Genomic DNA, 12,023 nt, shown 5'->3' on the forward strand with positions numbered 1-12,023 from the left:
TAAAAGACTCAGAAATGTACATGTCCAGACGTTATTAATCTCGGAGAAACTGTGGCCGATCACAATGTAAGTTTTACAAGTTTTCAGTTAATTGTTTTTAAAGCTGCAACTTTAAGGCTAATGTAAAGCGACATTAAATACCTCTGTAAAAGTTCATGTGTACTTTTAGCGAGTAAATCTGTGTATCTAATTTGTCAGGAATGTAACTTGATCGAGTTCATTCAAACTTTGTGTCTTTGTAGTGATTTTGTTTGTAGCTTGTATTTGTATATTTGTATTTGTTTATTATAGCTTTTTACCATCCACACATCCACTTACAACTCACACAGCTACTGTATATCGTCACCTATTGTAATCAGTGACACCTGCGCATATTAGGATCCGCGCCCCTATGTGAACTGTTTGTGACAAAAAAACCTGGTTAACTGACTGTAATCCGTGTTTATATGTTTCAATTAAAAATGGCATGGAAGGCAGTACAGTTACTTAACAATTCTTCTAGTTTTTCTGAACGAATATCTCATTCAAACGAACATGTCTATCCAAACAAAAGATCAATTTCTTCAAAACAAAGAACTACATGTATATACGGTAATAGCATATTTTTGCCCCCATAAAAGCCAAATTTTGAAAACATCTAGAAATGTACACAATTGTATATATTGTATGAAAATTCTGAATTAACAAAAATATTTGGTTTGGAAGTTAAGTCAGAAATTTTTTATTCTGTGACGTCACAAACTATTTGGATTTTTCATTATTCTCAAGAAAGAGGACAAAATGGACAAAATTAGTTCAATTCTGAGTATATAATGCCCCAGAACAATATTTACATATTTCATTGATACTATGCAGTTTATTATAATTCTACATAATATATCAAAAGAAAAACCGGCGCTGGATGACTTTTAATCAAAATATCGACGTGAAATACCCTTTTTTCCTCTCGAAATCATTAGAAATTTTAAATTACATCATCTTCCTGATATCTAAAATATGGCGTCATGGCTGATAAAAATGATATTTTCCCGCGTTTCAATAGTATAGCGGGAAAATGTTGTATTAATGACAAGATGTTTATACATATGTAGTGTGGATTGGTCAGAGAGTGACCAATATAAATTGATTTTGATGTGTAATAGAGGTTGGTCACCTCTAGCCGCCGATTTAAGCGAGGAACATCAAATTATGGACGCCAGGGATGTTCAACAGCAAATAAACACGTCAATTCAACAGGCAAACAATGAGATTTTGAGTCAGTTTTCCAGTATTTTGGACAGTCGACTGTCAACAGTTCAGAGAAGTATAAACGAAAATCAAAAGATTATCGCCGAGCGGCAAGAAGCTAAGTTTGAGCAAGTTTTTGCAGATAATTACAAATTTAAAAAGCGCGGTGATGAAGAACAATACAAGCACAATGTTTAAGTAATGGCAAAGCTGAAGGAGGCAAACGAAGAACTAGAAGAGAGCCGCATTCAAGGAGCGAGACAAAAGATAACAGAAGGTTATGACCTAATTAAGCAGAGACAAAAACTTGTTAAGTTAGCAGATTCGTCATCGGCTGGGTGGAGAGCTGTAGATGAATATATAAAGAACCCCATAGCTTCAGACTCAGATGATGAAAAAAGAATTTCCAAAGTGCAAATGAGGGCGGAGAGAAAAGTCAAGGACGAACGCATCAAACGTCGAAAGGATATGCGAGAGAAATGGAGGCCCTACCCTTCTATCAACGCTGCAGAAGGCAGTACTTCATCCTCTACAACGGCCGCAGTGTGGAGATCAGGGCAGTGCTACAGGTGTCATAAGCTAAGAAAGGACACTGGAAGAAAGACTGTACTGAGAAAATAGATGAAAAGATAAGTAGTTTTGTATTTGAATGTTTTGTCGCAAAGCAGTCATGTGAGACGAACACAGGTAAATCACCGGTATATAGACTGAGAAAAATGTAGGTCAATGGCGTTCGATTGAAGCGAGCAGGTATATGTTAAGTGTTATTGAATTTGGTTACAGACTGCCTTTATTTACAATTCCAAGTCCAATAGAACTTAAAAATAACAAATCTGCATTTGAAAATGCCAATTTTGTATCAACTGAAATAGAAAAAGCTGGTGAAAATGGGCTGTGTTCAAGAGGTTATTGACAAACCAAAAGTAGTGAATCCATTGACTGTAGCAGGTAATAAACAAAACAAAGGTTGTTTTAGATGCCAGCTAGGCATGTCAATCCACATTTATTTAAATACAAACACAAGTACGAAGACGCAAGTACATCACGTGAACTGTTTCAAGAGGGTGATTATATTTTTTTTAGGGATGGCAATTTGTAATCGGTTAACCGGTTACTAGGTCGGAACGATGGTAATCGGTTAGAAAATCTGTAATCGGTTAGTCGGAAGAAATTAATATAAGTTTAAATTTGAATACAATTTCCTGAAAATTCAATTTAAAAAATACAAATAAAATTTTCTGAAATGTTAGCATGTTCAGCTCTCTATTTAAGCTGATTTGGAGATAATTAAGGGTCTCCCGTTTGACATTGCATGGGGGTAATTGGTCGCTTTTCGAGTCGTTAATTGCTGTCTAAACACATGTCGTTACCCACCCTGTCCTGTGTTTCTTTAATGATTTTAATTAAATGATCGCTGACTTCTGTGAACTGATCATAATGTGTACCTTACCCCATCTATCCTTTGCAGTTACCACATGATGTTTCATGGGTTTCTTAAATTTTTCTTTGCTTTTTTCCTTTTTTTAGCCCATTAAAATTGAAATACAATATATGCTATGTAGTATTCTGATCATATATAAATATAAGCATAATATTACTACATGAACATCTTTATAGTCTTACTTATTTGAGTGTAGCTATGTCGAGAATTTTTGATACGATTAACCGACTAATCGGTCGGAACGTCTTATGATTAACCGATTGGCAATTCTGTATTTGATTGCCATCCCTAATTTGATTTGAAAAGCGCTTATCATCATATTATGATAAATGAGTTGGACAGAGAGTATTTGGGTTTTAAATGGAAAAACAAATTCTATGTGTTTAACGTTCTGCCATTTGGCATCAGTACTACTGGATATATTTTTACAAAGGTTTTGCGAGAAGTAGTTAAATTTTGGAGATCGAAGAGTTACAAAATCGTTATGTATTTAGATGACGGCATAGGTGGCACAGAAACTTAAGATCACGCTAGAATTGTTAGTGAAAAAATCAAGCTGATTTAAATGCATTAGGTTTTTTAGTGGCTGATGAGAAATGTCATTGGGAACCAGTTCAAGAAATAACTTGGTTAGAGTTCGTTTGGAACACAAATCTTGATAGAATATCAGTCTCGAATTCTAGGATAAACAAACTTAAAGCAAGTATTCAAAATATTTTGCAAGGCATCAAAGCCGGATACAAATGGTTTGAAGTTCGATTCGTTGCATCAGTAATCGGTCAGATCCTTTCAACACAAGCGGTGTTTGGTGATGCGGTTAGGCTCAGAACCAGGTATATGTATTATTGCATTTTAATAAGATCCAGTTGGAATTCTTATATTATGTTGAGTAAGGAAGCTGTAGAGGAGCTTCAGTTTTGGTTACAAAATTTAGAAAGCATGAATGAAATGGGCGATCGGTTGAGTAAGGTCATGGACAAAGATGTCAGACAAATTGAAGTATATTGTGATGCTTCAGATTCTGGATATGGAGGTCATTTGACTCTAAGTTCAAAGGATGAACAGAAGGAATTTGAATGGTATGTTATTTGGAATGAATGTGAATGTAGACAGAGTTCCACATGGAGGGAACTGGAAACTGTTAAGAGAATTTTAGATAATTAGGTAGATTTGGTCAAGAGCAATTCAGTTGAAGTAAATTCATATAACAAGAATGTGCCACACATACTTAAGGTAGGTAGTAGAAATAAGTGTTTGCAGGACATTGCTATGTCTGTGCATGGGCTGTGTAAGGAGGAGAATATTCAGTTGAATTGTAAATGGTTGCCTAGAACTGCTAATAAGACAGCAGATACACTAAGCAGGATGAGTGATTGTGATGACTGGGCTATCAAACAGGGAGTGTTTGAGTATTTTGATGAAGCATGGGGTAAGCATACATGTGATAGATTTGCTTCTAAATATAACATTAAGTATGAAGTATTCAATTCCAAATATTGGTGTGCTGAATCAAGCGGAGTCGATGCTTTTGAACAGGTATGGTCAGATTGTGTTAACTGGGTTGTACCACCACCTTGTCTGATACAAAGATGTGTAAGAAAAATTGAGTCTGAGAAGTGTAAGTGTACTTTGGTAATACCAGAGTGGAAATCTGCACCCTTCTGGTCAATGTTGGTCTGTAAGGATGGCAATTTCATTTGGTATGTACGAAATGTAGCAAAACTTAAAAATGTTGAACTTGTGTGCAGAGGTTTGGGAAAAAACGGGATATTTGGTAAAGAGGGACTTGTGTTTAATATGATGTTTTTAAGAATTGAATTTTGATATTGCAGGAATAGGATTGCAGGATAGAGTTCGAAAGATAGCGCTGGACAGTGGAGTGAAACCTGGCAGTTATTTGGACGACCTTTGCCCCCACATGAGTGTTTTGATATTATCAAGTAAAAGTGACAACACGAACAAAAACTATTTTAACGCTTTCAAAAGATGGGAGACCTTCATCAAATCATATGGACATAGTGCACTTCCGGCAAACCCCATTTATGTTGCATTGTATTTGACACACCTTTTAGATAATGGCGCAACACAACATCCAATTAATTCGGCAGTGTACGGGATCAAGTGGGCGCATGACTGTTTGGGTTTTACAGATCCTACTAAAAATTCAGTTGTTCTATCTATACAGGAAGCAGCAAGGAGAAAAGTTTCTAAAACTGTGAACAAAAAGGAACCGATTACCGAAGAAGTGCTAATAGAATTATGTAGTAAGTTCCAGGAATCAACAGATTTGTTAATTGTTCGAAATCTCACAATGATTTTGTTTAGTTTCGCTTGTTTCTTGCGATTTGATGAGTTAAGCTCTCTCTGTTTCAACGATGTACTAATTCGTGACGATTATTTAGTGATATGCATCAGAAAAAGTAAGACAGATCAATATCGGCAAGGGAATGAAGTACTTATATCAAAAGGGGATACGCCTGCTTGTCCGTTGAGCATGTACCAGCGCTATTTGGGGCTTATTGGTGATGTGGATGATAAACATTTTTTTGTATTCAGACCTATTTTTAGGTCAAAAGACAATTGTAAACTGATTTATAAAAATAAAAAGATAAGTTATTCTGCTGCAAGAAATAACATAATACCACTTATTAAATCTGTTGTTGGGGAGGTTGATATAGGGCTTCATTCTTTCAGGTCGGGGGGGGGGGGGGGGGCGACTGTGGCTGCAAACGCTAGTGTTGATGATAGATGTCTCAAAAGACATGGCAGGTGGAAAACTGATAGTTTAAAAGACGGATATATTGTTGATTCAGTTGAAAAGCGTTTGCTAGTCTCTAAATCTCTTGGTTTGTAATCACAGTCGTTGTTTTTGCCCATACTTTGTAATTTCTAGCGCACGCTCGGCTGGCTGTCATGCATAACATGTTGTTGTTTTTCATGTTGGTATAAAAGTAATGGAGTGAATACTGATATTTCCCGCGTTTCGATAGTATAGCGGGAAAATGTTGTATTAATGACAAGATGTTTATACACATGTAGTGTGGATTGGTCAGAGAGTGACCAATAGAAATTGAATTTGATGTGTAATAGAGAACTGGTTTTAAAGCGAGCAACTTCAAAGTTTTCATAATTTGTAGATATAAGAAATTTTTTTTATCAGGTATACATGGAGGTTGTGAGGTCCGTCGCAACGATTTTTGCATCCAGCGGCACTTGGCAACGGACACAGGTTTCTAGAGTTTTTAAAATTATTTTATCTCTAGTTTTTCCTGGCCGGCCTTGATGCTTTTCAAAATTTTCAAATGATATAATTATTATATATGCAGCAGTTTTTGCAAATTTGATGGTTTTGTTTCGTCATACAATGTACTGTATGTATACATTGATTTATTGTTTTGTGAGACTGTCAATAAAATACGGTGTCCAGCGCACGCTCGGCTGGCTGTCATGCATAACATGTTGTTGTTTTTCATGTTGGTATAAAAGTAATGGAGTGAATACTAAGTAATGCTTTCATGTCTGTGGATATCCCACTGGCTTAGAACATAACTATAGATTTCTCTATCAAAGTTGATGTTGGGGGGCAAATATTAGTATTACAGAATGTCAGAATAATTAGCTGCGACAGACATTTCTGGTATATTGTCCAAAAGACCTACAGTTCTGCAGCTAGAATAGATAAATAATTTACGGGTTTTTCATTCATTTGACGAAGGGGCGGGGGTACTTTTTATCATGGGAAAGATTCTCCAGAAATATCTTTATTATTCAAGAAGGTCTAACAAACTTTACTGTATACATCAAAACCATACAAACTTTTATCCCGGTAAAACTGACACTTTGCAAGCTATATATAACTATCCAGTGATAAAGTTACAGAAAATAGTACCTAACACTATCTTATACGTATATTAAAAAAAAATAACAGTAAACGTGATAAATTTAATTACGCCTGCATCATGCTATGGTAAACATCAAAATAGATTAAATGTTCGATATCATACTGCATTGAAACCTGTAGGTATAAACAATTACTGAGATTCTAATAGAACACAAAAGGGGAATTTTTTTTAAGTTCCCTACATAACGTATACTAATTAAATTATCACCGAAGAGACGTACAGATACGCATTATCGAAAGTTAAGTAATTTGAGACAACTAAAGCGCGTTACATTGATTTATGTAATGTGTTCCTTTGTCACAATTGAACTTGTATAAGACCAGGAAGTCAGTCGAATGAACATTTGTCTATATGTCATGATCCAAATTCTTGCTGTGTTACACATCATAGTACTTCTGGACACCCATCAACAAATCTATTGTTTACTAACTGTTTTATACATTCTGTCAGTATCACTGGAGATACATCTAATAATTAAAAGGATCATAAGGTGTGACCATAAGAAACGGACATATTCTCAAAATTACATTCTACATGATCATGTACTTGAGTCAGTAAGCTCAGCCAAGTATTTAGGTGTAACATTACAGTCAAATCTAAAGTGGAACATACATTATGACAATATTATTGCAAATGCAAATAAATCATTAGGATTCCTTAAACGAAATCTGAAAATTTCAAACACAGAAGTAAAATCCAGAGCCTATCAAGCAATAGCGCGACCTAAACTCGAGTATTGTTGTAGTGTTTGGGATCCACATACGACACTGTATAGACAAAAACTTGAAATGGTTCAGAGAAGGGCGGCTCGCTATGTACATAACAATTACCACAATACCAGTAGCGTTACAGACATGATTAGTACACTACAGTGGCCAACACTAGCTGAGCGACGCCTCAAAACCAGATTAATAATGTTTTACAAGGTAGTTCATCAACTTGTTGCTATACCCACAGACATACTCATACCTACTGATGCAAGAACCAGACAAAATCACACACAAACATACAGACACTTACAAGCATCAAAAGAAACATACAAATGGTCCTTTTTTCCACAAACTATAATACAATGGAATTTGCTTCCCCAGTCTGTTGTCCAAGCCACTAAAGTAGAAATTTTTAGAGAACAGCTAACCCCAGCTGTCCTCAACAGTATCATGTAAAAAGTAACATTTCTTTTAATCACAAATGTAAATAAAAGCACAGTTTTTTCTTTATATTAAGTTTGCTTAGGCCACGCATGCGCACCAGCAAGTAATCTTCAGCGCTCTGAAGTTTTGTTGTAAATAGAAGAAGACCAGTCGACAAGGGATGCTTACTCTTTCATGGCACTTGATCCCGTGCAGCTCTGATGTTTTAATAATTTTATTTACTCTGGTCACAGTTTGTATTGTTTTAATGGACTTTTGAGTTTGACTACTGTTCGTTATTTTCATAGTTCATTAACAAATTCCACCCCAAGCTGTGTTACATATGCCAGTTCTAATAGAGATCTATCAACAAATCCCATCTCCAACCCAAGCTGTATTACGTATGCAAGTTCTACTAGGGATCCATCAACAAATCACCCCCAAGCTGTGTTACACATATGCCAGTTTTTCTAGGGATCTAGCAAGCTGTGTTACACATGTTGTCAGTTCTACTGGGGATCTGTCAACAAATCCCATGTCTAACTTTGCTACACATGTTGTAAGTATTACAGGGAACCCCTCAACAAATCCCACTTCTAGCTGTTTTCAATGTTGTCTATACTACTGGGGATCTGTCAATAAATCCCATCTCTAGCTGTGTTCTAAATATCGTATGTACTTCAGGGGATCTGTCAATAAATTTCACCTCTAGTTATGATAAACATGTCTATATTACGTGGGACTCTTCAACAAGTCCCACCTCTAGCTGTGTAACATGTTGTCTGTATTACTGGGGACCCTATAACAAATTCCATCTCTAGCTGTGTTACACATGTTGTCTGTGTTACTTGGGACCCTTCAACAAATCCCATCTCTAGCTGCGTTACACAAGTCGTCTGCATTACTGGGGGCCCCTAAACAAATCCCACCTCTAGCTGTATTACACACGTTGTCTTTACTACTTGGGATCTGTCAATAAATCCCATCTTTAGCTGTGTTACATATGTTGTCTGCATTACAGGGGACCCTCAATAAATTCCACCTCTAGCTGTGTTACACATGTCTGTATTACTGGGGACCCTTAAACAAATTCCATCTCTTGTTGTGTTACACATGTTGTCCGTATATAACTGGGGACCCCTCAACCAATCTCACCTCTAGCTGTGTTACACAAGTCGTCAGTATTTCTGGGAACCCCTAATCAACTTTCTAGTTAAAGGGACCAGAACACAGATTTGAAGTTAATAGTTTCTCAATTTTCTGTATATTATCATGACTTAAATGATGCTATAGCATATAATATTAAAAAAGCATGTTTAGAAAATTCTTTTATCTGAACATTATTGAAACTAGAATTTAGGGACGCGTTAGATTGACACATCCCTGCACTTTCACAAAGTAAACTTTATCCTTAATACTTAAGAAAAGTAGAAATGCTGTTGTGTATTAATGAAAAATAATTAAGGGTGAATTAAAAAAAAATGACCACAAAACTGAATTTTTTTTGGAAAAATTCAACTACTTGTAACATTTTTTCACTTATATCATCATATTGCACATGCATTCCAGTTTAAAATCCTGAAGTGGCAATAGAATAGACAATTGGATTAAAAAGTTCCAGAATTTTATTAGTAAAATTTCTTTTGAAAAAAGAAATTATCATTACACCTTAAAAGACTTTCTAAAATACATAATCACAAGATATTACAGTTATTTATGCTTCAAAATGGTAAAAGGGGTACAAATGATTAAATCTAGAACTTGATTGAGTATCTTCTCTTGTATATATGACAAAATATTGGCTTTTTGAATGTTTTTTTTACATTATTTTTTTCAATTCTGGTTTGAAAAGTTTTAATATGGAAAAAAATATGAAGCAATAAAATTCTCCAAAATTCACTTTTTTGTCCGTTCAAGTCAATTCTTTAAATCTAAGTCAAAAAGGAATTTTTATATACGAGTTCTCTTACAAAAATACTAGATTTTGAAGTGACCCTATTTTACATCATGGTGTTGCACTCCTGACATCTGATATATATTTTATTTAACATTTTTTTGAAAAAATATAACACACAATAACCCATTCTTACTTTGTAAATCAATCTGTCGTTTTGATATTTTTCATCGTTTACGGCAGGTTTTTCATATTTTGAAGACCTTAAAACATGATTATTTGCAAGATTTAATGTATATAAATTATATTTAGAAATATATGTGAAATGCTGAAAACTATTCCCTGAATCGACCGTAAAATTTCTGTAATTTGTTGATAGACATAGTGTTTTGAACATCAAATAGTATCAAACATTTTTTTCAACTTATTTTTGAGTAAAGATGGGTTAAAAAGCATTGGTAATTATAAAGCAGTTTTGTTGCACTCCTGACTGCAGTAAAATTTAAAATTAAAACCACAGAACACAAAAATTCATAAAGTGTTGGCAACATCAAGTGGTAATGAAATTGTGCAATATTTATAACCCAATACTTCATAATTAAAGAGATGAAAGTATTTAAAATTCGCATTTTATCTGGAATTATTCCCTATTTATGCAAAAAAACTAGCTTAAGGAGGAGAAGGACCTTGAGCTGAAAAAATACTTGTCATTCAATTTTTTTCAAATTTTGTATATTTCTAATTAAGTATGTCCCACATATCTTAAAGCAGTTATATCATTAGGTTTCTTACCTTATTTTGGAGATATTGATTGACAAATACTATGCCCTACAGTATCTAAGTGGAGTTTTAATTCTCCATGTTTCCGGGCGCATTACTCTGTCAATAATGGGATTTTTTAAGCATACATAAAAATATCAAAGTGGACATGTATCTTTTAAAATATTTCAGAGTATAACTAGGATTTAAAATTCGAAAAAAGCAAGTTTTGTCTATCACACTGCATCTGGGTAGGGAAAATAGCGCACTTTTTAAGACAACTTAAACAATAAAAAAAGTAATTTACAAAAAATTCTATCATTCAATATTTTTTAATTTACGTTGAAATGCAAATCCTTCGAATTATTGATTAACTGTAAAAGTTTCGAATGATGAAGCTGACCTCATTATTTCACAGAACATCGTTAAAGAGGACATAAGCATGACAAAAACGTGTCATGTTACATTTCTCGAGTACGGGAAAAACCAACTATGACGTCACACGTAAGCTAAATAAGCGAAATAAGATATACCTACATAAGATTTCCGTCATCAGCCATGCAAAAATAATTTTTGTGTTCCCCGTTTCTCAAAATATTTCATCATATACTGATTATGACCTGTTTTTACATAATAATACCGCCCCTCTGTTCACCGAGTATGATCTTGCTGTACTAACAAATCATGTATGACGTCACCGACTTGTTGGACGCGCAGTTTAGGGAAACAGAGGAGTGGATCAATCACAGTAACCCACCAGAAAAATTGTACTCATCAATTTTTTTCTTTATTTTTATTCTTATTGGATGATTTATAATTCTAACATATTTGTTGCACTCCTGACCAAAAGCAATGGGGTCTTTAAATTAGAATTGTGAAGTGAAAATTACATAAGAACTTGTTCTGTTGTTTCAGTGAAGTTGAGGAGGAATTACTTGAATTTTATGAAATTTTTTTTAGTGTGTTTATTTTTAAAGTTCATTAAAAAATCACAAAAAGATAAAAACACATCTGAATTTATAAAATTGAAAAAGGAAGGATTTTAATAATAAAACTGTCAATATTTTAGTATTACATTAAATTATTAAATTAAACAAAAAGATCATTATTAATTAATTAATACTTCTAAGCATGAATAGAAATGTTTTCATCACACAACTTGAATCTTTAAAAAAAATGTGTTGCACTCCTGACCATAGAAATATAGATCTGAAGCACGGACAGATCCAGTAATTGATAAATCTATTTGGTAAAAATGTTCTTTGTGTCTTTATTTTCCAAAATAAAAATCAGAAAATCATATAATGATAATAGTTTTTTCATGCTTGGGAGCAAAACATCAAATGTTGCACTCCTGACATTATTGGGTATGCATATGTACTTGACTCTCATTAATGCTGCTTGTGATTTAAATAACATTTTCAAGTTTTAAAATGTATATCAGTTATTGTTTAACACTTCGAAAATTCTGTTTTGTCTTAATTTTCTTTCAGAATTTTACAATTGATGTTTTTTGGAAACAGTACATTTTTTCTGTTGTACTCCTGACATGGTATAACATTTTTTTAAACATCAGCCATGACCGCAACTTGATTAAACAGAAGTTACTACAGTCCACATTTAAATCTTAATACTTTGAATATTATCAGGAAAGTCTTTATTTTCAA

General features: G+C 34.0%; 2 protein-coding genes across 2 annotated transcripts; both read left to right on the plus strand.

Annotated features, from left to right (window-relative positions):
- The first annotated feature begins 1,189 nt into the window (after positions 1-1,189).
- Positions 1,190-1,855, plus strand: LOC133183314 (uncharacterized). The gene has a single exon (XM_061318275.1). It carries the CDS (start codon positions 1,429-1,431, stop codon positions 1,846-1,848), a length of 420 nt encoding a protein of 139 aa, XP_061174259.1. The 5' UTR covers positions 1,190-1,428; the 3' UTR covers positions 1,849-1,855.
- Positions 1,856-3,937: 2,082 nt separating this feature from the next.
- Positions 3,938-5,522, plus strand: LOC133182439 (integrase/recombinase xerD homolog). The gene is made up of 2 exons (XM_061317289.1): positions 3,938-4,097; positions 4,480-5,522. Exons 1-2 carry the CDS (start codon positions 3,938-3,940, stop codon positions 5,520-5,522), a joined length of 1,203 nt encoding a protein of 400 aa, XP_061173273.1.
- The last annotated feature ends 6,501 nt before the right edge of the window (positions 5,523-12,023 follow it).

Source organism: Saccostrea echinata, unplaced genomic scaffold, assembly GCF_033153115.1.
Source record: "Saccostrea echinata isolate AGI-Se365-2 ecotype Australia unplaced genomic scaffold, CSIRO_AGI_Sech_v1 ptg000009l, whole genome shotgun sequence".
In the NCBI taxonomy this organism is placed as follows: domain Eukaryota; kingdom Metazoa; phylum Mollusca; class Bivalvia; order Ostreida; family Ostreidae; genus Saccostrea; species Saccostrea echinata.